The sequence below is a fragment of the Vidua chalybeata genome, chromosome 8 (genome assembly GCF_026979565.1).
Source record: "Vidua chalybeata isolate OUT-0048 chromosome 8, bVidCha1 merged haplotype, whole genome shotgun sequence".
Classification (NCBI taxonomy): domain Eukaryota; kingdom Metazoa; phylum Chordata; class Aves; order Passeriformes; family Viduidae; genus Vidua; species Vidua chalybeata.
Genome location: NC_071537.1, coordinates 14,676,526 through 14,704,180, shown reverse-complemented (window position 1 = coordinate 14,704,180; position 27,655 = coordinate 14,676,526). Strand labels below are relative to the sequence as shown.

General features: G+C 37.8%; 1 protein-coding gene across 1 annotated transcript in view; it reads right to left on the bottom strand.

Annotated features, from left to right (window-relative positions):
• The window catches only part of LOC128791410 (adhesion G protein-coupled receptor A3-like), a 255,560-nt gene extending 229,393 nt beyond the window's left edge, over positions 1-26,167 (bottom strand). The window contains exon 1 of the mRNA XM_053949060.1: positions 25,947-26,167. Within this exon, the coding sequence (XP_053805035.1) occupies positions 25,947-26,167 (221 nt within the window). The remainder of the gene's footprint in view (positions 1-25,946) is intronic.
• Positions 26,168-27,655: the final 1,488 nt, after the last annotated feature.

Genomic DNA, 27,655 nt, shown 5'->3' with positions numbered 1-27,655 from the left:
CAGTTAACACCACCTGACCCAGCAACACATGTGTCTTCAACATTTTATAGATTTCACCACAAACACTGATTCTGTCTATAAAAATTAGTGCTTTTCAGAATGTCAAACCTGGAGTTATAGCTTCTTCAATTTATCTCTATTTTATAGGTTTACAAAGCTTGTGACATTATTAAAGCAAGTCACAACCTTCTCTTGCATGTGAGAATAGAACAACTATCATAGGGCTGCTCTGTACATTATATTTTGCTTTTTTTTTTGAGACATCTCTTTCATCTTAGGTATTATTTATGCTTTTATACATTTACAGATTGAAAAGAGTACTTTTGAAAGAGGTTTAAAATCTACAAGACTGTCTTCATACCTGAGCCTGACACTTTCAATCATGTTACATTATATTGATCTAATACTAGAGTCTTACTGAAATCTAGATCAGTTTAGAAATCTCTTTACACATCTCTAGGCAATTGCTCACCACAATAAACTCTTTGCTCAGAGATAAAATATTCTCAGAGTACCCATTTTACCAATGCAGAATATCTACATATAAGCTTTGGAAACCATCATCAGGATAAGCTCAGCTCAGCACCTGAGAGACATCTCTCACCATCTACGTGAAATGTGGAAGTGAGGTCCTGGACTACAGGCAACAGCCAGAAGAGGGTAAAGGAAGAAGATCCAGGACAGAGGCACTGAGGCAAATAACAGGATTAGACTGAAATTATAAAAGTGAATTCACTTTTTATCACTTTCTCACACTATTTAGATTTAAGTATTCTCTGCAGAGATGCCCAAGAGACAGATGTTTTAATGAATGCCCCAGCAAGTTTCACCATACTCACCACAGCCAAATAAAGAACACATGTGTAACCTAACAAGAGGTACCTCACTTTAACTACTTGATCACCCTTCTTCTAAAGCATCCATGGTTGCAATTTTATCCAAATGATACACCAGAACTATAAAAACCTCCTTGGCCTGCAATCTGGATCATCTCGCTCCCATCTGTAAATCATCAGCTAACCACTGGCTAATCAGCAGTTACATGCTTTAGGTAGCAATTTATTTCATAATTTTGAAAAAAATATATACAAAATTATTGTGGGCTTTTAGAGGCATGCAGGAATAAGATTAACAGATTTCTTATTTAGCTTGAATATAACTTAAATGACGTTGTCTGTATCAACAAGCTTATACAGTAGATGTGACACTAGTTGGTTTATATTTCTTTAAGTTTGCCACCAGATTTTATAAGCTGTATTAGCCCAAGGCATGTAACATTCATAAGACAAGTAAAACTTCTGGCCACATAGTTTATCTTCCAAAATTTTGCAGCTGCATAATTCAGAAAGAATGAGTAGTGAAAATAACTACAAACCACAACTAGCCTCATTCATTCCCAAATGCATTATCACTTAAAGAAGTGAAAATTCCAGTATTTTACTTTCTAATATGCAGCATAACTTTAAAAATAAAAATACACCCCACTCAGTTTGCATTCCAAGTGAACTTGGTTCTTCTCAACATTCACTCTGTTCCCAGAGAGGACCATCAAGCTCCTAATAGTTCAGTAAGCTCAAAATAAAGGTGGAACTCTTTGCCATACTGCTTTGGAATGTTAAGTCTGTAAACCAGGCAAAGTATTTTATATACTTACAGGTGGTTTTCATTCTATAATAAAAGGAATTTAAATTCCTAAATCCTACAGTGTTATTATGAAACTAAGACAGTTTGCTAAACTTCAACAACGTGCCTTTAAGTTCTTTCACATTTCCTACTATGTTTAAAGAGAAAGAACTTTCATAAGGCTGATTAAAATTTTCCTAAGCTATATAGTTTCATAAATATGTATTCATGAAGAAAGAAGAGCTCTTGAACTTGAGATGGGCAGCTTTTGAATCCAGAAATTCAATTTCCTCAGAGAATATCTGAAAGCCACATTACAGGAAGCTATGGTTCCTGACTTAAGGGAAGTGGAGGGAAGGAAAAAGTAAAATAACAAAATGTGCAGCTGACCTGAACCTGCCAAAAAAATGAAAATAAATATTAGTCTGCATATATTGTCCCGAGCACATGTTGCATTATAAACAGCAGCTGGAAGGCACCAATAAATAAAAAGGGTATGAACTTTGTTTAATATGTCTACACTTAGCAAATTAACAAAACAAAACTAGCAGCATAAGCTAGTTATGAATCAGCATTCATAAGGGTTCTCTTGTATTTTCCTTACATTTCAAATTCATTTCTGATTGCTTCTGCTAGTAAACAATACACAAATATTGTTAATGATAATGATACACAATATAATTAATGATAATATTGTACATTGACAAGTCTGTCTCTACCATGTGAGGTACTGCAGACTTTAAAGACATTGCTTAAAGTCTGTCCTCAGTAAACCTGTCACTCCAAAGCATCAATTAATGTACCTGTAGCCTTTTTAATCTACTCCAGTGTAAACACATTTTCTCATTGTACATTTCTTGTTCCAAATTTCCTTTAAAAGCATTATATTATCTGCTCTGACAGTGTCACTCTCTGCATTCAGATATAGTTTATACAAGTATACCAATTTGTCTTTCATATCAACTAAACTTACTGCTTTGTCTAGGTATTTCTATTTCAATCAAAAAACTTTGTCTCAGCATATTAAACTTGGTTTTATTTATTATACTGCAGTGGTAAACACTTTTGAAAATAGTATTTTTCATAAGTTGTACATGTGCCATACTTAAATTTCAATTCCTTTATTTCAACTCCATTCCAATGTCACTAAAAGCCCCCTCTTAAGTTTACTGCTCATTATATCCTGTCCATGCATTAGTTCACTCTTTGCGTCAATATATCCATGTTACTCCCTCTTTGCTTACTGGGGATGATGTCTATATTTAGTCACCAAAGTTCAGAGTATTGCATTTTTCCAGGTTCATTCAAATATTATTTGAGCAGCATGGAAAAGAAAAAACAGAAGCTTGGTCTTTCATAATTAACTGATAAAGTAAAATTATTTAAATTGTTGTCGTTGTTTTTTACAATGAGAAACATTGCTACATTACAAAATGCATGTATTAAAAGAAATAAAAGTAAAAATTGTGCATTTTCTTCCAGAAGTGCCCAACAGACAAATACTGATTTTTCATCAGAACTCAGTAAATACAAGTGCAAAATGCAAACAGTTTGAAAGTATCAAGGGTAGACTAAATCCTGACAATCTTTATGCCTGCCAAGGATAACATTTGGCCCAACCTCTTCTCTCCTGAGAAATAAAACAAAAATGTTACTTTTTCTGGGTTCAATGCATAAGTAATTAATAAAAAATTTTTAAAAAAATGATTTATGATAATTACTTGTTTGAAAAAAAAAACAACACCCTGCCACTAAAGTATTTTAAAATATGTTCATTTAATTCTCTTCTCTCCTAACATACACAGTTATAATCCATGTTCTTACAATTACAAGAAAATAAAATTCAAGATAATTTTGATATATCAGCATCGAAGAGGTTTCTTATTTCTTTACACTTGGAATCTCTCTTTGAAGGTTAATTCATTGGAACTATTGGCTTCCTTCTGGGAATCATTCTTTCTGGGTTCCAGCCTTTCAAAATATTATTACTTTAATTAACATGTATTTGAAAACTTGATATTACTGCATTGCTTTCAAAGTCTACTGAATACCTTGTACCAATCAACTTATTCATGGAATAAAATGACAGAGGCAAACTCAGAACCATCCAACAGCTATCACATATAAATCCACCTTAAAACGTTATGATTTTAATTTTTCTGTAAGAACTGCAGAACTGAAGCAGTACTTTAAAATCCTTGATAATTTTAGCATCTTTGGCCTCCCCATCTACTTCTCAGATCATTTATGAAACCCAGCACATCTTCATGGTACTTCATAAATAAACAATAATGACAACTTTTCATGCAGAAACATTTGAATCACCAGAGCATATTTGTTCACATCCATCACATCCTTATCCTTAACTGACATTGAGGACTGCACCTGTAATTTTTAATTTATAACTCACCGTCTGAAGACATCAGTCACTCCCCTTATGCTTATTTTCCTCATCAGAACCTCTGTCTCCAGATCAACATCTTGATGCAGAGACGGAAACAACTTTTTCCAACTTGGATTCAGACAGGCAGCAACGGACATCAAAGCTGACCATGAAGGTCCCAAAACCTCACTAAAATGGGATGTGATCCCAGCTTCCTCTGAAGTTGAGAACGACTAGCCAGCAAGCACATAACTGGACAGGAACTTCACAAAAGCAAAGCAGTGCACAAGTATTTTTCTTAAGTGTGTTGCACATATTCTAAGGTACAATTACTAAGTGCTCCTGTGGCTGCCTGGTTTACTTTTAAGCTTACCTTGTTGTAGGAAGCAGGCCAGACTTACTATGGCTGCTGTCAGCTACAGCTAGAAATCCATCTAGAAGTGTTAGGTTACAGCTAAAACCACTCCAACAGAAGAGGAAAAAACATGGGGAAAAAAATTCCTTTCCTACCATCTTCTATGAAATATAATTCTTCTAGAAACAAATACATCAGCTCTTCTTCCAAACTAAGGAAATGTTGCCAGGAAAATAGCTTTGACAACGTAAAAAATTAACATATTTATTTGAAGTTTATCCATTCAGAATGTTTAACCCTAAAGGTAACGGGCCTACTTCAGTGGGGCCCCACAGGGCTGGTTGAAAGGCAATAGTTCACTTTTGAAACTCAAGTCTGAGACCCATGTCCCCATGGCTTAAGCAAAAAAGGACAAATCTAATCCCCTGAATTCTGACCTGGAGCAGTACAAGACTTGGATTATCTAATGACATAATGTTGCTCACAATCTTTTTTTTTTTTAATAGAAAGATTTTTAACCTGCATTTTTCAGTTCAAATGCTCCACATATCTTGTATCTGACATAACATGATGTTAAACGTCACTGTAGTAAATCAAGGTAATGTGAATGAATCTGTCCTAAGAATCAGAAAAAGTCAGAAAGTCAGAAGTTTTCAAAGATCTTAAATAACAGCAAATGCACTATCCGTAATACTGGCAAACAAAAATTACTTAGCTGAGTTTTTTAAACACTTCTGAATGCCTCTCACTGCTGCTATTTCATATTATATTCAACAAAACTTTCAGTGAATATTTCACAGGTGATCCAGTAAATACACAAAATCATTCCACCCTGGCACTACAAGATGTAGAATTAGTTCACCTTCATCAGCCCAGTCGTGCAATAGACAGACAAAAACACTACACTCACAGGCACAGGGCTACCAAGATGTGGTGCATTGACCTCGTCTGGACACCAAGTGCTCACCAAGCCACTCGATCCCTCCCCTTTCCAGCTGGACAGGGGAGAGAAAACAAGATGGAAAATGACTCGTAAGTTGAGATAAGGCACTTCACTGAAGCAAAAGTGAAAGTTTGTGCATGCAGAAGCAAAGAGGGGAAAAAAAAAAAGGTTTTTTCCCTACTTCCCACCAACAAGTGATGTTCAGTCCCTTTGTGGGAAGCAAGGCTTCAGGATGGGTAGCAGTTGCTCCAGAAAGCAAACAATGCAAATAACAAATGCTCCCCTTTCTCCTCCTTTCCTTAGATTTTATAACTGAGCTGATGTCACATAGTATAGAATATCCTTTTGGTTAATTTGGGTCAGCTGTCCCAATTGTCCTCTCCCAGCCTTCTGATGGGGGGGAATGTTGGAGTGTCGTGGGGACAGGACATTTTCATGCTCATTATCCCAATCGTGGTTTTTGTTCCCTGTCCTCAGTTTGTTTTGTCTTCCTTCCCCCCCCCCACCCCTGGGCTGGCTGCTGCCTTGCCGCTTAGCTTGCTTGCTGCTTTGCTTGCTGCTGGCTGCATGCTTTGCTGGCTCTGCTTTCCTCTCTTTTTTCTCTGCTTTTCGCTGGCTTGCTTTTTGGCCATTTTTTTTTTCCCTTTTTCCCGGTTTCCGTTGTTCCCTTCCCCCCCCCCCCCCCCCGAAGACATCGGACCTACTCCGGGCAGGAGCTCCCCCGGGGTCTGCGAAAGAAGCTGCGTACCCTCTGCGGCGAAGAGAGATACAGCTCAACCCTCTTGGACTGGTGAAAACATCTGTGGTCATCTTGGGCTATTTCTCTTGTGCTGGGGAGTGTTTTTTCGTTGTGCCTTAATAAACAAGTTTTTTTCCACTTTCCCCTCTGAAGGAATTCCTCCCGAACCCGGTGGTGGGGGGGAGGTTGCGGAGGGTTTGGTTTCCTATAGGGGGCTCCTTTGGAGGTGTTTTCCCCTAATTTGTCCAAAACCAGGACATGGAGAGACAGCAGCAATGCTGTGCCAGCCCTGCTCAGCAGCAGCCAAAACACTGAGGTGTTCTCAACACCTTTCTAGATACCAATGCAAAGCACAGCACAGGGAGGGCTGCCATGGGAAAATGAACTCCATCTCAGCCAGAACCCATACACAAATACACTGAGGAGTGTTGTGTACAGAGATAACATAGAATCCCTCTGAGTTTCTGAACTTATATATACGACCATGTAAAGTAACCCTCAAATACATGTAACAAGACTGTGAGTTGGCCAGAGCTCTGAAGATGTGCCTAGTCCCTTTGCTCCCAGACAGAAGTCAAAGGTCTTTCTACTATGGCAGACAAATCAGGAATAAGAAGGGGTTAATCCAGACCTCCCCATGTCATTGCTTTCATACAGTTAGAGGCAGAATTCGAGGTATTTTTTTGCTGTTTGACAATTGGTTTTTGAAAATTAATTGTGCTTCATTTGTATCAAAATCTCCACCACCACTTCTGGTCTTTTGGCAACCCCCACAGTGTCCCCATGTTAGTGTCTCCTTGAGTTCAGGACATGAGCGTGCTTTGAATGGAATCCTGTTCATTCCTCCTTCTGTGCTCCGGTTTGTGGCACAATGCTGCCTCCAAGCATGCTGATGGGATTTCTGTGGGTGAAATCAAGTTCAAGCTCTGCTCCAGGAATGCATCTAATGCTTTTCAGAAGGAGAGGAGCAGTCTGTCTGTAAGACCAGACTAGAGCTAGTCTGAAATTAAATACAAACATATATTCCCCTTCATACCCAAAATATGTAAAAAGTAGTTCTCCAGCAGCATTTAATACTCCAGAAACCTCTCTGGGATGGACACCCACTTCTCATCACCAGCTCTTTCACCCCACAGACCCACAGCACTGGTTGTGTTGGAGCCCTGAACAAATGCCCTGGTCAGCCAGGCACCTGCTCACCATCTGCCCTCCTGCTGGCTGACAGGCACCTGGAAATCCCAGGTGAATGGCCAGCTTTACCCCAGGCAAAATCTGCAAGGCACTGTACCTTCTTGCCCTCCAACATCCTCACAGCAGCTTCTATATTTTAAGTTTTGATGAGGACAAGGAAATACTTCCTTCTGATCAACATAACCCTCATCCCAGGGGATGTCAGATAAAAATACAGGCAATAAACACAGGAGAAGGTCAATTAATTTACTTGCAGATTACTGAGCTTCCATACTTGGCTGGAATGCCTTGGAAATATTGAAAACTCAAGACAAGTGATCTCCCCCAAACCTCACCCTCTCACACCTCTGCCACAAGCCCCACAGACCCATCATTCAGTCAGGCCTGGAAAAACAAGGCAGGGATGTGTTTGTTTATCATCAGGAGCTACTGGCATTTTATCACATTATCTGTGACCTCTTACACATAAAAAGAAGAAATTCTTTGGTATTACCATTATAGCATATGCAAGAAACCCGGTACAACCATTCCTCTTTCTCTCACTGTAATGGGAGAAAATGGCAACAACATGACAGGTGGATGTGAAAATGCAGTAAGACTGAAAGGAAATACAGATTATCATTAAGCCCAACCTCTGACAACTAAAGAGGTGTCCAGTATTTACCTGAAGGATGGTGTTCCACTGTATTGACAATGGTCATCTGAATCTGCACAATATTTAGCAGTTTACTGCTTTCCAACAAGCTATGCATCACCACTGCTCCCTCTATTTTTTCTTTTTTTTTTCCTATCATCTCAAAAATAATAATCCTGCAACCTAAATTCATACTTTTCAAATAACAGAAATCAGACATATTTGTCTAGAGAACCAATAGTCTCACTCCCTAAAGTGCTTTCTTTCTCAAGGATTTTTAACTGTTCCTAAATATTGAATGTCATTTATGAACACCAACAACATGTGTCTTAACAGAACCAAAAATGACAGAGTTAGCTATCAAAGTACAACATCTATCATTTGTATCATAAATAAAACAAAATTTTCACTTGCTTTCAACTACACTTTCTGAATAACAAATACTACAGATATAAGTATAAATTTAGCTTTAGACAAGACTACATATTTTGGTAAATGCTAAAATTAAGCCAATGTGCACATTGTGTAGAGTACTCAAACCAGAAAGCAAATACTGTAATATTGCATTTCTGTCACAAACTATACATTTCTTACAGTAAACTTAAAAATTCTATTTTGATTATCTTTAAAAATAGCAAAGTAAGGAATAGTCTTTTATAAAATGGATCTTGACTTTGGATGCTGAACCAATTACAAAGAGCTGATTTCTCACTATAGAAAATGGGAATTTATCTCTCTCACAAACATGATTAAAATGAATCAAGTATCGTGCTATCATCTTGCACAAAAGGAACTATTGATGTATTTCTGTCAGCCTGGTATGAGTAAGTTTCCCCATTCTATATTCATTAAAGTAAAGTAAGATCTTAGTCACCTTGAAAGAACACAGAACATGTTCTGCACTCTCTGTTCAAAAATCCCAGAAACTGCAACTATCACTCTCACCAGGCTCATAATGTAAGTGCTTAAATATACAATTGATGTGTCCTGGGAAGAATTAAATTCAGAAAAAGCTTGTTTTAAATCATTCAATATTCTTTTATTTTATTAGAAATCCCCAAAGATTTTGCTACTCATGTGCCAGCTCCTATTGTCAGTTTGTATTTTCTCAGCTTGGCTATTGTCAAGATTTATTGACAATAACATTTGGACACATACTCCATCAAAATGCAGTATAAATACATACTGTATTAAGTAAGTTGTGCAATCTTTGATCATGCATGCTGTACCACAAGCCCTTTCCATACAGACCTCATTAACAGAGCCATAAACTGATGTGACATTAAAAAGTTTTTCCTGTGAAAATGGTACCTGTTTGCAGAAATGGGCTGCAGCAATAATTTTTATCAACACCAGAGAATCAGGATAGCATCTGGAGCGACTACACAGAGTGAAGAGCTCTGAACAGTGGAAGGGAACAGCAGCCTCCTTTAATGCCTGCAGCATGGATGCCATAAAAACATCTCAAGATCCTGCTACCGAATTCTGGCAAAGGACTTTGCTCTTGAATACTTTTATAATGGTTTGCACATTGTCTTAGAAAGCCAGTTTTAAGTTACAGAGGAGAAAAAAGCTTGCTGGCTTCAAGTGTTATAAATGTTTTGTGGGGGTTTTATTTTTTTCATTTTTAAATATAAGCTTTGCCCCCAGCATATGCACAATATCTCAATTTAATTCCAAATTATTAGTAGCTGTTTTACAGAAAGAGATGAAATCTAGCTGCATTGTGAAACTCCCTCCCTATATTTTTACTTTACAAATTGAAACAGTGGTAATTTAATTGTCTAGAAAGCATTTACAATTAAAGAACTGGCAGCATTAAGATCTCTCCCTTAATACCTTGGATTACTCCTGTGGCATTAGAATTTTGGTATAATATAATGCATATACTCGTACCTGTTACACAAAAGATCATCCACCAATAATACAAAAATAATTCTAGATTATATAAGAATTTACCAGTGAATCTTCAGGGTGATTTATATGTTCTCTTAAACAGTTGTCATTTCAGTAAGTAAAATACACTAATTTTGCACACACGTGATGTAACTGTAGGTTCTCCAACTAGCTGTAAGCTTGATTGAAAGTGATATGAGAAAAACAGACATCTAACTTGTTCCATCTCTGTTTATAAATTATAGCATACTACTTTCATTGTTGCATAAATTATTTTTAAAATTACTAAGAAAGTCTAAGAGGAAATCTTTTTAATATGGCTAAAAAGGTCACATTTCCTAGTATAGGAAAGAAATAGTGCCAAATTATAAAAATAACTTTTTTTTTTTTTAGTTTAAAATACAAGGTACAGAAGAAGACCTTCAAAACAGTAGCTACTGAAACATTAAACTTAATGAGTAACTTAAAGATCAAAGGATGGTAACATTCAAATTACAAAGCTCTTCATGACTTTCATCTCTGCAATAAAGCTGCTATACACTGACTTAGAGCTATACTGGGTTTTAGTAGAATCCCTTTTACCAACAACCACCACTCAATAAAAAAAACTAATGGCAGCAACAGACAGAGAAAGTAGAAATACAGTTCATTACAGAAGAATGTAGACACAGTGATTATCTTTAAACTGCAACTTCTTTTGCTAATATCTTTTTTGTAGTCAGTATCTTTTAGGTAAAGTGGCAAGGATTAAATTTGATGGAGAAACTGAATTAGTTGTGCACCATCAAATAATAAACAAACACCATTAAAATCACTGTGTTTGACATCTCAAGAGTTAAATTAGAGCCAGAGTATTTGGCAGAATTCAAAGCAGAAGTATTCACAGATGAAGTACACCTGGTGAATACGTTTGCCCATGTCAAGCCAAAAGACACTTGGAAACTCTCCAGTGTTGAGTACTTCCAAATACACAGTGTACTACTGCACAGTCAACAACGCTATTTTGATACTAGCAGGATTCTTCTTCTGTATTAGAAACAATGAGTCACACATTTACAAGTACTACATTAGACTGGCAGCTTCTAACATACAGAAAGACACATTGCATAGATGCTCTTGGTATTTCTATGTCTGTACCCAAAACCACTAAAATAATGGGTTTGGTAGTATTCACATAAGTACATGTGAATACATACTAGAAGTAGATTTTCACCAAGTCATTTATTTTAATGCCCAGAAGAGACAATGTGATCACAAAGCCAAGAACCCCTCCCAGTAATAAACATGTTAAACCACTAACTTGTTGAAGTTTTACAATATTCAGTCTTAATTTAAGAAGATAAAAAGTTTCCATTACAATTCCTATGTCTTCCAAAGGTTAATTACTCTCACGTAGATTTTCATTTGCATTCTTATTCTGAATTCATTTGGTTTGTGTTCTCAATAACTGTACCTTATTATTTCCCAAATTAAAATATCTTTGACATCAGACATTGTCTTTTTTCTGATGATCAAACAACCTCCTAACCTCAAACAAGTAAAACAGATTTATGAGAACACATTCAAGGATACAGCACAGATTTTGTAGTTCTTAAATCATGCTTGAAACTAAAATGTAACACCTTTTTCTGGTCATCTTTTTCTCAGTAGCAGCAAACAAAAGTAACACTCCTTAATTCTGCTTTTTATTCCTCACTTTTGGATGCAAGATGATGTTATCACTGCACTTTTAGTAATATCACACCAGGAACAGATGTTTAACTGATTATGCATCATTATAATTAACTGCTTTTCAGTGACACAATTTTGGAACTGTTTTCTGGAACATGCAAGTGCAAACTATTTTCTTTATTCTGGATGTATGACAACATTCTTGGCCATGTAAAAATGAATGCTGATCCATCGAGTCCGGCTCAGCAAGTGATCCGTGTAACTCTTCAGAGCTACCCCCGGCTGTAATCATTTCACCTGACCTGAGAACTTTGTGTGCTCCATCTGGATTGTGCATAAATACAGCAACAAGCCATCAGGAGCAGGTCAGACAAGAATCCTTGTAACTCTGTCCTGTCTCTGACAGTGGTCAAGAGAAGATATGTGAATACAAAAACCATGGCAAGAAGCTCTGCAGCTAACCTACTTTTAATTTCTTATGAAACTTCAATAATTTGTCGCCTCCTCAGTCCTATAATATGGAAAACAGTGAATAATGTTCCCTATTTACTTTTAACACACTTTAGGGGTGTTCAGGAGAAAAGCCCCTCAGCTATTCATCATTCCTCACACAACAGCTTTCTCACAACTCTGCATATTTCTATACCTTTCCTTCTGCTGTTATGCCATTTTGAGATGGAAGAATCAGAGCTGTGTCAGAATCAGTGTCCAAGATGCAGGTGCACCACTGTGGGCTTACACAACGGGAACAAGATGCTTTATTCTGTCATGCATGTTGACTACTCTGAGTTTTCCTCTTCACAGGGTGTATCCTGCCTCTAGGGCATCACTCCTGAAGCTAACAAGTGCCTCGTTCACAGCCAATCAAATTGTAAGCAAAGTTAAAATGTTCCAAACACCTCTTTTCATTTAACATTTATCAATGCTGAATTTAATCTGGATTTTATAGTACTCTTTGTCCTGATCACTTAAATTTACAGAAAATCACAGAAAAGCAGAGGAGGAAAAGACTTGGACAGTGAATGAAATATTCATAAGTTCAAGACATCAACTAAGATTTTCACCCCCATTCATTTATACACTAGAAAACTAACCTTAATAGAATATTAATTGTTCAGTGATCTATATGTCTTTTTCTGCAGAGTAACTGCTATTAAATACAACACAAAAACAGACCAAAAATATTATTATAACACAACAGTTGCAAGCTCAAATAACCACTCGGGGCTGGGGAACCCATCAGGACCCCACAGCATCCTCCACTGCTGCAGGACAGCCTTCCACTCTGACTCACTGCCCACAACAGGCACATTTCTCCAGACCTGCACAAAGACCTTGGCAGAAGAGATCTGCCACTGGTGACTGGACAGGATGTCCTCTGTGCAGTCTGTAAATGTCCAAACCATGCAGGCAGACTGATACGTGGAGGAAATTATGTAAATCTTAAGCATTTTTCCTTGCTGTAAAAAGCACTCAGTTGATGGAGTGTAAGCATGTGATGAATCTGTCCCTAAACATCTTGTCCCTCAGGGTTAATCTGGCAGACAAGTTCAAAAACAAACTCGAAACACCCTCTCCCCAAAACAGCACAGCCAAGACAGCCAGCAGTATGGCACAAAATCAGGAAAATGGTGCAGAACAAAGTAAAAAATCAAAGGTAAAAGCCCAGAGACAGGGATCAATCACAGGTTTTGTGGCCAGATGTTCAGAGATGATTACCCTCATGCATGCCCCACAGAAATAATGGGGAGAGACTATTCCAAGAAGGTAGCATTACAGAGGTACTTCTAGACTGGCTAAGAAGTACAATCCTGTATAAAATAAAATTGTCAATGTTTTTACCTTTGTTTCTCCCCAGTCAAAAAATTCAGGCTCAAAATCAGAATTTTTCCACTTCCAGTTTCATTCATTTCTTCCAGTCTCAGATAGTGTTGTGGCCCATATCCAGTAAATAACAAAATCTACTCAACTTCTTTCAGTATGTAATAACTATAGAATACAGTGAAAGACAAAAGTGAAACAAATAAAAGTGAAGCAACTCAGTGTTCTCAATCAGCAGAGTCATGCTGCAGTCTTTCTGAACAAATACAGTGCCAGCCTCAATAACCAAAGAAACTTATATTTAACAACTGGAAAATTAAATTAAAAAGGACCAGTGACCAGCACTCTACACCTTCTGAAGGCATTTACCTCCTCCAAAACCTTTTTTCACTGGCATGCTGTTATTGCAATTTAGCAGGCTTTTTCTTGGTCAGACCATCTCCCTCTCCATTTTCTGCAGTGCCAACAACTAAACAAAGCACAAAATACTGGCCTCAACACACAAGGAAAATTGAAGATGCTCTTACTGTTCAGGAATACAGAGGAAAACAGGAAAATCTATCAATCTGACACAAGAAAACTAGGCCAGCCAATGAGAAAGCTGACTTTGAACTTTTATTCATTTTTTTCTTAATCCAAAATTTTAAAAGCAAGAATAGAGCTTCTTTTATTTCTCCTAGAAGACCAACGCATTCTCCCATGGGTTGAGTTAAATATAATGATTTTGTTATAAAAAGAAGTTTTATCATTGCTCTCTCTTGACAGTGTTGAAAACAGAAGAAAGCATACTATTAGCAGAATAAACTAACTTTAATTACATTGTGACATTTCATCACCCCCTTACCTTTCAGCTTACTGAGAGTGACAAACAGATAATAAGAGAAAAGCAGAGAGATGCTGAAGACCAAACCTGATTCATTCTCGCAGGTTTGAGAACCATGTCAGCTCTGACTGAAACAAACTGGAATTTGGAAATAAACAAAAGCAGGATGGTTCCTTGCCAGCAAGCAATTGAGCTGTGGTACTTCTTGTCATGGGATGCTCCAAATGCAGGGAAATGTCATGGGATCTGCAAGGGGGCTGGATCAGGCTGTGGAAAACCAACCCATGTTCGTCAATCAAAGGCACAGGAGCTACAAGTCTGAGCTGTGATGCAGACGAGAAGATCCTTGTGGAAAATAGCAAAATGTTATTCTACTGTAGGCAACTGATTTAAAAATGTTTATTCTGGAGACAAGATACTGGGATAATCCATGGCTCTTCAGCCCGGTCCAGGACAGCCACATGTATTTTTATTAATAGTCCAGGCTGGAGAAAATGAAAAGCTGTGTAACCATAAATATTTTTAAAAGTCCATTTATTATATCTTCACTCATTCAAGAACAGTATTATTGATGGACAATTCACACAAAACAGCAAAGTATCAAGTAAAAACAGCCAGGAAACCCAGCTGCCACAGTTCTTCCCACTAAAGCTTCTTCCAAAACTTTATTACCTATTCCCATTTTAAAAAGGAAACACCAGCCAACCAAAAAGGCTAATAGACTAACTTAATCATATGGAATGACTTGCTCAACATGTAATTCAGTGCCACTATTTTGACAGAAACTTTCAGAGAAAAAAACCAAACCAACTTGACTTAAGTGCTATTAAATAAATGATTACTTGAGGGATTTTATTTGTTTAAAACAATCACTCTGCTTCAGCTAAAGAAGTATTTTGGAAAGCTAGCATTAAAAAATTATTTGCTCTAATCTTTTCCAAACTAAAGCTTGGCATCTAATCCCTCTTCATTACCAAATAGCTTAGTAACCAAGTATTCCATTTGTAAAGTAGTCACAATAACAACACCAAAATAGTTGACCTGAGTTCTTCAAAAGTAACTACAGGAAACAAAAACTCAAACAGCATTTACTTACACAGTGAGTCAGGCAACAAACTCCCTTAGTCTTATTAAAAATATATGAAAATATATGGAGGATATTTTCATATGAAGCAATTTCATCCAATTAGCAGTACCGCTGTATTACTTATTTAAAAAAGAGATGTTGTTCTAGTCAGCAAGTTACTGTTCAACTGTGTAAAGTTGTTATGAAGGTCATTTCATACATCAATTCACTAATGGACTTGTTATTAAATATAGGTACAAATGAATTAATTAGAATTGTTTTTAAAATAACAGTTTATTAGAAACAAATTTATAATGATAATCAATAATCATGAATACTTTACAGCAGTAACTTCATTTACTCTAAGTGCAGAAGATTATAATTTATTACATTTATTTAGCTCAGGGTTATTTTTTTTGCTTCATCAATCTATATTGCTGACTCTTTATATTGTTATTTATAACTTTTAATAGTGCAGAAAGGGGAGAGAATTATGAATAGTACAACAATAAATAATAAAATGTTTTTTCTCCCCGCATTTTAAGTCTTAGGAATTTCCTTTTTCATCCTTTTATTATAGAAGGGAAAGACAAAGGGAAGAGTTAGAAAATTTACTTTTTCTGCAAATCTCATTATTTTAAACAGAAAAAGAAGCAAAGACATCAGAACCAGAGTATCTGCTAGAGCTCCATAAGGACTAGCAAGTATATGAATATGCCAGGTAACTTTTAATTTAACAACAGCTGGCATTAGTTTTGTACACATTAAGACACAAAAATAAATACCAAACATACAAAAATAAATACCAAACATACAATTGACATCAAGTCACTTTCTGATGTTCATCTCTCTAATGTTGTCCTCTTCTGCTCTTCCTCAGGTGTACTTGGGGTCCACAAAACAGGTCCTCAAACCCTTTATGTGACACTACCAGCACTGGTACTAAAGAAAGGAAAGGAAAGCAAAGGAAAGCTCGATTCACAGAAAAAGAACCCGTAAAACCACAACTGATATCTTACTGCTCCCACTGGACAGATATATTCTTACCAGTCTCCCAACATTAGAGGAAAGAACTATTTAACTCCCTTCCACAAGACCCTTACATGATACAGCCCAGACAAAGAGCAGATTAACTTTCCAAGAGCCTATTGTTTACCAAACATGGAGGGATAAAGAAACAAACCTCAGATATTCTCACAGGCAGCAGCAGTTTAACAGCTACCTGGATATCTGGTGTCGTAACTCCCACAGCTTGACTGAGTTTTCTAAGCACCATGAGATCCAAATTCCTTTAAAAGTCGTAATACCGTACTTTGAAGAGTTACTTGAAGAATTATGATGAATTTGCTATTCTCCCTTTACCACCTTGCTATAGGTGAGATGCTGTGTGACTGCATCAGGGACTACAGTAAAACAAAACTCTAATGATGAAAATGTTGGTACAACGGAATTCATTAATGCCTTCCCAATAAAAAAGCCTTATAATGATGGCATCAAATACTGAAAGATTAAAACGTTGTTTTATTCCAGCAGAGAGCAGGTTTCCATTTATGCACTTTGACTCCTTTCCTTTCCTACATCTCCTGTGCAGTATGGATAGAAAAACGTGTCTTTTCCAAAATTAGCACATATTTGTCAGCTGTTACTTCAGCTGACAAATAGCCATCTTTCTCAGCCATAGCAGAGAACAGTTCATTAACCTGATCTAATTCAAGATAAAGATTTATAATAATGATGTGAATAATACTAGCTGTGACACAGAAGAAATGGATACAGGCCCTTAAGCTTAGATTTGCTAATGTAAACTTTGAGTTTTGTGGCTCAAGAACTGCATGGAGAATAACAGCAAACATTAAGATTTCATCTTTACCACTATAATTATTTGTGTTACACACATTTCACAGTTTTTCATGGGCAGTTGCAATACTGTTTGAATGTTGCTATCAAGGTGTAGAGAAAACTGGAAATTAGACTTCTCCCTTCTAAACAATATGCAATGCTGAGGATGGAAAACAACTTTGATCATTGTGGCTGTTCCCTCTGATCAGCAGCGGCGTGTCTGGTGGGTCAATATAGAATCACTGCTTGACAAAACCACATTCAGACCTCTCTACTCCACTAGCTGCAGTTTTAATGATAAGATCTAAGGAAGGAGAGTTAGAGATAAAAAGATTTTTCTTGTTTCTAAGTTGTCTAACAGAATCAACTCCATCTGCCTGGCCCCAATTCCAGGCACTGCTGAACTCCAGGACTTAATTCAGATCTCTCTAAGGACCCATGTCCTCGCTTATTTCAGTTCCACTCAACGAGTTCAGAAGAGAAGGGTAAAATGAGTCAAGGATCAAAGGTGATGAGAGAAGATGTAATAGAGGGCTTTAGAAAAGCAAAAGAAACTGGGAAGTCACGCAAGATTAAAGAAGTGGTGGAGATTGTGAGCTGAAAGCAGAGGCTGCAGCACAGGGCAGAGAAATTGCAGAGACTGGCACAGAAGTGCAGCACAGCAGAGGACCAAGAGCAGAGCTGATGAGGAGGGAGAGGGTTTTTTTATTTTTTTAGAAATTCACTGGCAGTCTACAATTCATATAACCAGTGAATAAAAACAAGATGCAGATGAGAAGAAAAAAACAGGTGGAAGTATCAACAATAATAGGAGTTAAAAAGGAAAGTGTAGAATTGAAAGATTCTGGGAATGCGACAGATGGGACAAAGTAAAGAGGATGGTCCATGGAAAACAAAGAACTAAGCATTTTTCTTAGTAGTGCAAAGTTCCCCAGAGAGGACACATGTTAATATATAAAAATTCATGAGTGAGGAGTTCACAGGAGTTAGGAGTGCTGGCAAATTTTATTCCTCAGAATTGATCATACTTCTGTTTTGCTTCTCCCTCTCTCTTAAATGCTTGTAGGTGTCCTGTTGTGCCAGACTGTGCCAGCACATTCCATTAGAGAAATCTTACCTGACACTTCAGTATACTTCCTGTGAAAATTCTATAAGAACTAATCCAGTAATAAAATTGCTCACCAACAGACTATGATCTCCTTCCACCCCTCCTCTCTCAAAGAAACTGGTACCATGCACATTAATTTCTAATGAAAATATAAACACAAATGTTGCCAGGGAACTACTAATATACAATAATGTTATGTTCAATTCTTCCGTTATGTTTTTCTTCACATTTTCCAGGCTTGATTTTGTTATTACTAGTTCTAACCTTATTTTCCATTCTATGATGCAGTTTGTTCTTTTCTCAAGTCACAGTACACAAAAAACTTTTACCCTCACAATTAATACTTTTGATTATAAAACATGAGTTCTCTGGGACAGGCAATCTCAGAACAGAAAGGTTTATGAAGAGACATCATCTTGATTGCTATTAATTCTTCAGTAAACAAGGAGAATAATAAATGTTCATAATTTAGAGACCTTGACTTACCAGGTTACTTCAAAGCCATCATGATACCTTAATAATATAAAAAATCCATTAAACCTCATTGTGTGTTGTACCAAGCCTACAGTAGAAATGCTGAAAACACAGGCCTCATGAGTTTTGATGAATAGCCACTGAGCAAAGGCAAGCTAAAATACAAGTTTAAAAGAATTTGCTTATTTATGCACAGCTATCAGCAAATTCAGATTCTATATGATCCAGGAATCAATCTCAGGTTTTTGCAAAGACTTACAGGTCTGTGAGCATAACACCCATAAATCCCTGTGTGCTGGTGTTATTGGCAGAACGGTTTATGCATTTGACAAACTGCTGTTCAGATAAGATGATATCCAACTAAGTACAGAAAAGAAACTGTCAACAACTCTGCAAGACTGTAATAGAAATTGCAAAAGCAGAGCTTTCATGACTAACCATAACTTCAGAATAGTCTCAAATCAGTCCCAGGCATGAAAACACAGTTGGAACTGATTTTAAGAGAAGGGTGAAGAATGGCATGTTGCCACAAGAATAAGAACAAAGCCTAAACTGTGTTCCTTGTATTACATAATTGCTAAACTAGAGAAAAAAATGTTAATATTATAGATAATACAGAGGTTTTAGCCAAATTATATTTGACAAGTCTAGAACTAGACAGCAAACTTGTAACTGATAGAAAATAATTACAGTTGACTGGATAAGTACATACCCAACCTTTTCATGGTTTGTATGCTTTTATTGATGTGAGGGTTTGGATATTCCATTAGAAACATGGAAAGGGAGGAAGTTTAGAACTAATAGGCTGTTTTCCCACAAAAATCTAAGTCAAATGGCATAAAGAGCAATTCTTGAAAACATGCATCAATATTATTGAGTAGTGAAAACCAAACTGGCAAAAGCCCTGGCTCTCAGATGTGCATGAACAAAGGGTGAAAGGTGCAGATACACAAATATGTGTTTCCTATTGGCTGCTAGAGCAGAAGTTCTGCCTTGGTAAAGGTACTCTGTCCTCTAACTTTCAGATTTATGCCAGCTCTGTATTACAAAACCAAGGCAAAAGACATCAGTGAGGAAAGTAGAGATGGATAAGATGGAACACGGCTGAGTCCAATAGTGGCAAAATTTGTGATGACAGAGGATCTCAAATAGGGAGAAACTTTTCACAAAAACACCATTTTTCTTTGGCTATTTCTGCCCAGAAAATTTCTGGGTCTGTTTTAAGAGCAAAGTAATAAACGGGCTTCTAGCATCACAGGGTTAATATGACTCTGTTGTTATAAAGCACCTATAATTCAAATATTTGTGATTTTAAAACACTGAGGATGCAGAAAAAGGACAACATAAATAAAATTCTAAACCTTTGGAATTTCCTTTTAATAGCTCTGTTTGGACCCCTTCTTTCTGGACCTTCCCACTTTCACCTCTCTCCTAACCACTTCACGACTCCCTACTCTTCACCTCTCCTCATATTTTATTATACTGCCAGAATTTTTAGAAGGGGACAAGGAAAGAAAAATATACTTTGAGAAATGTGCCAGAATGCCTTAAAACAAAACTAAAATAAACCTAAAAAAGAAAACTTCAAAAAAAAAAAAAGGCATCACATTTTCAAATCTTTAAGAACAATCCATTTTAAGGGATGACAGTACGTTGGTCCCAAGGGCCAGCAACTCATGCAGCTTCATATAAAGGCAGATTCCATATACACAAATCACCTTCTCCCTGGCACCAACTCACTGCAAAAGATGCAAATACATACACTTCAGAAACTAATTTCTGTTGCATATCTCTTTAGATCAATAAAATTAAATAGATTTTATGAATACCAGGCAAACATGTCCAAAAAAAGATAAGAGAGTCAACAAGATATACTAAGTCTTTTCCTGTTTAAGGCAAACAAGGTCAACAGCCCACAACTGACAAATTATACCATATCATAAAACCTCAGCTTCATTTAGAACTTCTCAATAGGTATCAGATCATATACTTACATGATAAAACTCCCTTCCCACATGCATCGCTCTCCCCCTGGCTATCCTCACCAGTTTATTTTTACCTCTGGAATGAAACGAAGTGAAAGATCACAATACTGCAAATTTCCTAGTATGCAACAAAAATAGGACTTGATTTCTACATTAAATTACCAAATTAATGAACTGTTTGATATTGTGAAATAATTTTATCTGTTTTCAGATATTCTTATCCCCTTCTCTCACACAAACTGTTTTCCTCAAAAAAAGTTACACTCGAGGATTTAAAAGCACCAGGATGATACATGGCACTGTTTTAACTCATGGCCTTTAAAGTTCAATAATAGAGAAAGAAACTTCAGGATGACTCCTATACCTTTAAAAAGGTATATGGTAACTATTAAAGTAGCATTTATTGTATTTTGAACATTATTTGCTATAAGAGTTTTATTTTCCATAGTGGAATTTTTTTCACACTCCTCTTGGGTGTGTGATGCCAAATGCATCCGTTTCATCCAAAAAAATCATCATTTGGAAGCGGTCACACTCCTAGTACTTTTCAGGTGCAGGTATATCCTTGTCAGAAAAACCAAAAAGAAAATAAAATAGGATATGGCCACTCTAGATGAATATATTAAATGTATTCACAAGGAAGATTAGACTTATATTTGAGTAATATTTGAAGAGTTTTCATCACTAGAACCTTTATCTTCTCCATACTTTGCTCTCCTCAACCATCTGTCCCAGACCTTCCAAGTCTTTGGTGTATTTTATGTAGGCTTCCCTGTTAGGAGTTTCTTCCATACACTGTTTTTTTTCTTTTTCTTTATTTAAGAGTTTCAGAGAAAGCATGTATAAATATGTATATACATATAAATAATGAAGCAGAAAACCTGTTTCTTTTTCTTTTTTTCCTGCCACTTTGAGTGAACACAGTAAGCTAACCAAGGTGAAAATGTTTGCAAAAACCTTTATAACAAGAATCACCCTGCCTTCTTTAATAATGCTCTTATTTACAAATTAGCAATGCTATGTTAGGTCTCAAATCAATAAAGAAGAATATGTGAGTTTCAAGACATGGAAATAAAACTACTGAATAATATTTTTTGTTCAGTCTTTCTCCAATTCTTTGTTTGCTTTGGCTAGCTTAAACGCTGAACTCTTTGGGACATAACATTTTTGTGATCTATTTTTAAAACAAGATGCTTATGTCAAATAAACCATATTGATATACCTTAAACTGAATATAGGCATGTAAAAGACCAGACTGGACATGAAAAAACCACAGTAATATAATTCTGAAAAAATTCCAGTGGACATCATATAAATGAATGTGACATAAAAGTAATTTTGGGACAGAGAAAAGTGACGCAATGCCGCTTTCAGAAGACTATTTAATGTTTGTGAAGTGCTTTGAAGATGAACACCCTTCATACATGCTATGGATTACCATTGGAGTCATGTAGCCTTACTCTGAAATTGAGAATCTGAGAAATTTGAGACAACCTCCAATTTAAAGTCAGAAGAAAGGCTTAGACATAAAAAGTATGAAGAATCCTATATGATATACAATTGATATAAGCCATACACTAACATAAATTTTGTTAATTTCTTCAATTTTTCTTCATTTCTATTATGACAATTTAAAATTACACCTTTCAATAGGTGTATCTGTGGGTAAAATTTGTAAAAATATCAACCATTGCTATACATCTTAGACTTTTTGTTGAATTGAGAGAGGGAAAAAAAAAGTGATGCTACTATCAGAAACTGATGGCATTTATCAAAGTATATTCTGCTCAGTGATACCAAGTGATATGTACTGAACTGAGAACTTCCAAAATTAAAAGCATGAAGTTTTTAACACCACTTGACATGAAAGAAAAAAGTAACCCAGCAATATACTGTCCAGTAGAGAATCCAATCTCCTAATTCCCAAAATTTCAAACTGCAGAAGTTTCACATTGTAAAAAGCAGCAAAACAACTTCTCCACATAGCCCAAATTTCAGCAACTCAGTCAAAAAGTTTACAACTAATTTTTCTGTCAACATAGAAGAGACGGAAGATTGCAAATAGTCTCATTCCCTAGAGTTACATTTTAACAACCCAATCACGCTGATTTAAAAAAAAAAAAAAGTAAAATATTGGTTTCATACAAGAATTCCCAAGTATTCAACCACAGAGTCTAAAATGAGAAAACTACATTATCCTGAAGTGATATGACTCCTTCTTGTTGGGTCTACACTTCAATGCCTACTGTGAGTGAAATGGTGAGAGTAGATCCCATAAATTAGTGATTCAACAGCTGTATTCTTCATGGAAAAAAAAAAAAAAGGTAATTCCCTTTCTCCATCCTGTCCCAAAATACAAAGCAAGAGATGCATGTTGTAAATCCATAAGGACTAGAATTGCTTTTAACAAGATGCATGCAAATACTTTGTTAAGCTACAGCTAAGTTTTTATTTTTGATCCACATCAAACTCGTGAATCCTGCTTCCAAAGCAGTAAAATACTAAATAAAGACAGTGAAACAGAGTCCAGAACAAGGGTTTTTTTGTTTAATTTGGGTTTTAATATAAAATAAAGAGGAGGGAATAGGTGCTTTATCAATTTATATTTTGATTTTACTTCTAGTGTGATTGTTTATCATCAGGAGCATTCAGACAGTACTGAATAGCTCTAGTGTTCATATGATTTCAAAGAAACTCTGCACACTTCCCCACCTCATAAGCTGAAAATAATTGGTCCAAACTTGTCAAGAATAAGCATTTCTTCAGTGACTTCACGCTAGTTTGTAGTCACTGTGTGTGATTGTGTCAGAAGTATTCCTAGTGGCAATAGTTCTGTACATACATACCATAGAGCCTAAACTATCAAACTCAGACAAGACCCACAGTCACTTAGGTGAAAGAACCTAAGCCACCAAACTCAAGCTTCAATTAAGCTACCAAATCATAACTTCTAAATTTGCTGATAAGTACCATTACTGAGCATGTAAATGAGATGTTCCATATCTGAATGGCTTAAGAGATAAAGCAGAGGTAATTCTCTTGCAACACCACAGAGCAGTTACCAGAGTTTGGCTTTAATCTTGCCTTCCAAATGATCATAGCACTAGGCAAACAGCATCCCTATATAATGAATCATCTGCCCCAAACCCCCCAAAATGTTCATTACATCGTTTCATTACAGTATTACTGTACCTGAACGTATATTCTTTTATTCACCTCTATATTTCTTAATTGTTAAAGCAATCCAAAAGGTTATGTTCCATATGTTAAAGCTCTCTTTCTCTCTGTGGGCCCATAAAACTGAATGGAAGCAGGCAGCATCTACCAGAATATTATCTTTTGCCTCCATCTCCTATTCAGCTACAAAAACAAATCTAAGAGCGCTAATACTTGAGCTCATTATCATTATTTTCTACAGCTGGCCAAATCCCATAGGTGTAACTTAATTCATAAAAAACAGTTTCATCTGGAAAATCTTTGACATATTCAATCAAATTTTCACCTACTGACAACTACTGATACAGATTTTAATTTTTTTTCCTTTTTACCTTCAATATTTAGCTTTAAATTTACTTCTGGAAAAGAAAAAAAAAATCCTTCTCAAAAATGAGATGAGACTGTAAGAGGAAAAGGGATACATTTATGTGATACATAGTACTATACTTGTCCATATGAAATACAAAAAAAACTCCAAAAACTGTATATTTTATATCAGCTAGGGCCAACTAATCAGCTCTCAGGTCAACAGGTATTTGTGATTAAGTTTAAAAAAAACTAGCACAGTACCTCTCTAATGAGTTTTGAGCAAATGTTACCTGAAATGAATGTTTAGGGTGATAGGATCAAGTTTGCTACTGGTGCCTTTAAATCATATGTATAAGTGAGCAAATCCTCCCACCTACCACTTCAAACACATCACCTCCCCGTTCATCTTTTCTCACTTCTGTTTCCAATTCAATTTCTTTTCACTGCAGTGAATACATACTTCTGTTGATCTCTTGGTCAGCTGGATTCATTGACTGGTACTTACCTCAACAAAAGTTTCTTAAAAACCTAAATAAGACTGTGAATCAATGTTTAAGAGGAAAAACCTTTGCAGACATGCTGAGTGTGAGAGTTTCTACAGCTCTTTAACCAAGAGGAAAAAATAGTTCCTGCCTCCCCAAGATGTCGACATTTTATAATTCTGATGAATTCTCTAACTACATAGCCAGTTATACAAACTACAGAAGTAGCAGTGAGTTTATCACTGAGGTTAAAACTTGCATTGGTAAGTAATGTAATATTCTAAACCAGCCCATTAAAATTTAGGAGGAAGTGCAATTATTGTCTCTTGTATAGAAGCAGAAGTTTCCTAAATAAATAATCAGCATACAGATAATCAGCATCAAGTCACTCAACAGTTATAGCTGAAACTGAATTGGAGCATACACAGCACATCTGTACATTTACAGGCACAAGCTCCCCAGATGTTATGAATTACTATCTTTACCAGTTGCCTCCTGAAAGTGTTGACTTAAAGAAAATGCACTGAACAGTGGAGATGTTCATAGCAGGAACTGTCAACAGAACTAAATTCAACAGTAAAAGATCTGTTGATATGTGCATGATCTAAAGGGTAAATGTCACAGAGCTATTACTGCTTGGGTGCATTACAGGGACATTACTTTCAGCTGTACTTGAGCATGCAATCACAGAAAGTTCTACTGCCTTAATTATAAGATACTATTTATTCAATTTTAGCTATGTGCAACAGGCAACACAGTATCATAACCTAATTCCTAGTTTACAAAACAACCAAAAACCGAACACCATACCCCGAATCATTTTAAATTACCAGACGGCTCTGAACGGGAGTTTCATATCGTTGTACAGAAACTCATCTTTAAAAAGGAGACATCAAATTCCAAACTTTATTTAGAGGAGACGAGAGAGAAAGAGAAAACCATGATAATGACATAAATAATGACACAGCACTCCAGGAGGCAATTCAGCATTACCGAGACCATTCATTTATTGCCCGGACCGTGCGAGCCCGTCCCGTTACTGGCGGAGAGGTACACCAGAGAGCTCCATCACTTCTGCTCCCACTGACATTTCCCAAACCGCCGCCCGCAGCAGCGTGCAATTTACACCAGGGAAAGCCCAGCTCCCCCACTTGGGCACAAACGCCAGCAGGAGTTTCCCAACTGAACACGAAAAAAAAAAAAAGAAACCTAAATAAAAAACCACCCCCAAACTCTCAGAGACTTTTTAAAAGCAGGCTCAGGTCTGCAAGGGGCACGGAGCGGATCTGCGGGCTCCGGAGCGGCGGGCGCGGGGTCCCCTCGAGCCCCTCTCCCCCGGGGCACCCCCGCCCGCGCCAGGTGCGCGCCGCCCCGCGGGCCGTACTCACAGGGACACGGTGCGGTTGGGCAGCACGGCGGGCTGCAAAGTTTCCACCAAGTCTCCGCCGGTGCAGACCACTTTGATGCGGAGGGCCGGGCGGCCGGGCCCCTTGGCGCGCTCGGCGGCGCAGAGGCAGCGGTCCACGATGAGGTCGGGGCAGTTCCTGCTGCCCCCGCACAGCCCCAGCGCGGCGGCCAGCAGGCAGAGGCGGGGGCACAGCCCGCGCATGCTGAGCCAGCGAGCGGGAGCCGCCGGCTGCCGCGCCGCGCATGGCACGCGCCCGTCCGCGCCGCTCCGCGGGCCCCTCCACGCCTCCTGCGCCCACCCCGCCCCGCCTCTCTCGCTGCGGCCGGCTCCGCTCCGAGGGACCCCCCCCCTTCCTCCTCCTCCTCCTTTCTCCGAGGAGCCGCCGCTCCTTTCCTGCCGCAGCCCGTGCGGCCGCGGCGCTGGGCGGACCCCGCGGCGCTCAGCGGCCACCCCCCCCCGCCGCCCCTCACCGGCCGCGCCCCCCCCCGGGTCCGGCAGCCGCAGCCCCGGAGCGCCCGGAACGCCGCTACCTGCGCTCGGTGCCCCGCGGCGCCGCCAGCCCCCGGCGGGGCTCCGCGCTCGGGGGACGCCGGACAGATGCGACAAGGACGCGCCGCGGACCGAAGAGACGCGGCCAGCCCGGGCACAGGGCAGGAAATCGGGAGCTGGAAAAATTGTGTGGGTCGGGAATCTAGTTCTGGAAACAGCCACCTTTGCTACCGCTCTTGAGAAGCACGTGTGCTAAGTGCTGTTCGCACCTATGGCTGTGGGAAAGGAGCTTCAGGACTTGGGCAAGGGTCAGTGTAGACCAAGAGACAGTACAGTCCAGCCACTGCCATCGGGAAGGGTCCATGCAGTTAGCTGACTTCAGACACCTCAGATAATGCTGTGAACATGGCCTAAAGCAAAGGTTTGATCAGTAGTCAAAGACAATTCATCATCCAGGTCAACGAGTGTGTTTCTTTTGTACTTGTATTTCTCTGTCATTTATGGCACTCGGTGGCTTTGGAGCACTCTCAGTAGTATTTTGTGATCTGACTAGTAACTTTTAGGGTCGATTTTCAGCACTAACTCCAAGCTACCCTGTTAGGGTTTTTTTGCTGGAAGTGAACAAAAAAAAAAAAAAAAATCCACATTGTAACAGCAACTTCCATTTTTAATGGCCCTTTAATGAAAGAGCAGGTTCCTTGCCTTCACTTACTGGATGGAGACTCACAACACACATCTTCATTGCAGGATCTAGGCCAAAGTTAGTAATAGTCTGCCATAGCTATAAAGCTATTTTAAGAAATTACTTGGGTTTTATAAAATAATATTTTATTATAGGCCCTTAGGGAAGATTTGTCTTGCACATTTACAGTGCCTGTTATCACTGTGTTCTAATACCTAATTGGAGCCTTTAGGCACTGTAGTATTAATAAGTGATAGAAGGGGTAGTGCCCTTGTGAAATTCAAGGCTAATAGGAAATTTTTCAGGAACAATCTTTTTCTGCACAGTTGTTGATTTAAAGAAAATCATAAATATTACAACCTCTGCTCTTTTATTTTTAAAAGCAAAGTTGTGTAAGGCTTACTGGCAGGCAGCAAAATGGATTGTATTTCATGAGACCACTCAACATGGCTATGGTTGCATGATGTTATTTACCATAAAGAAACCCGATGTATTTCATTTTGAAAATGCTCTTTTAG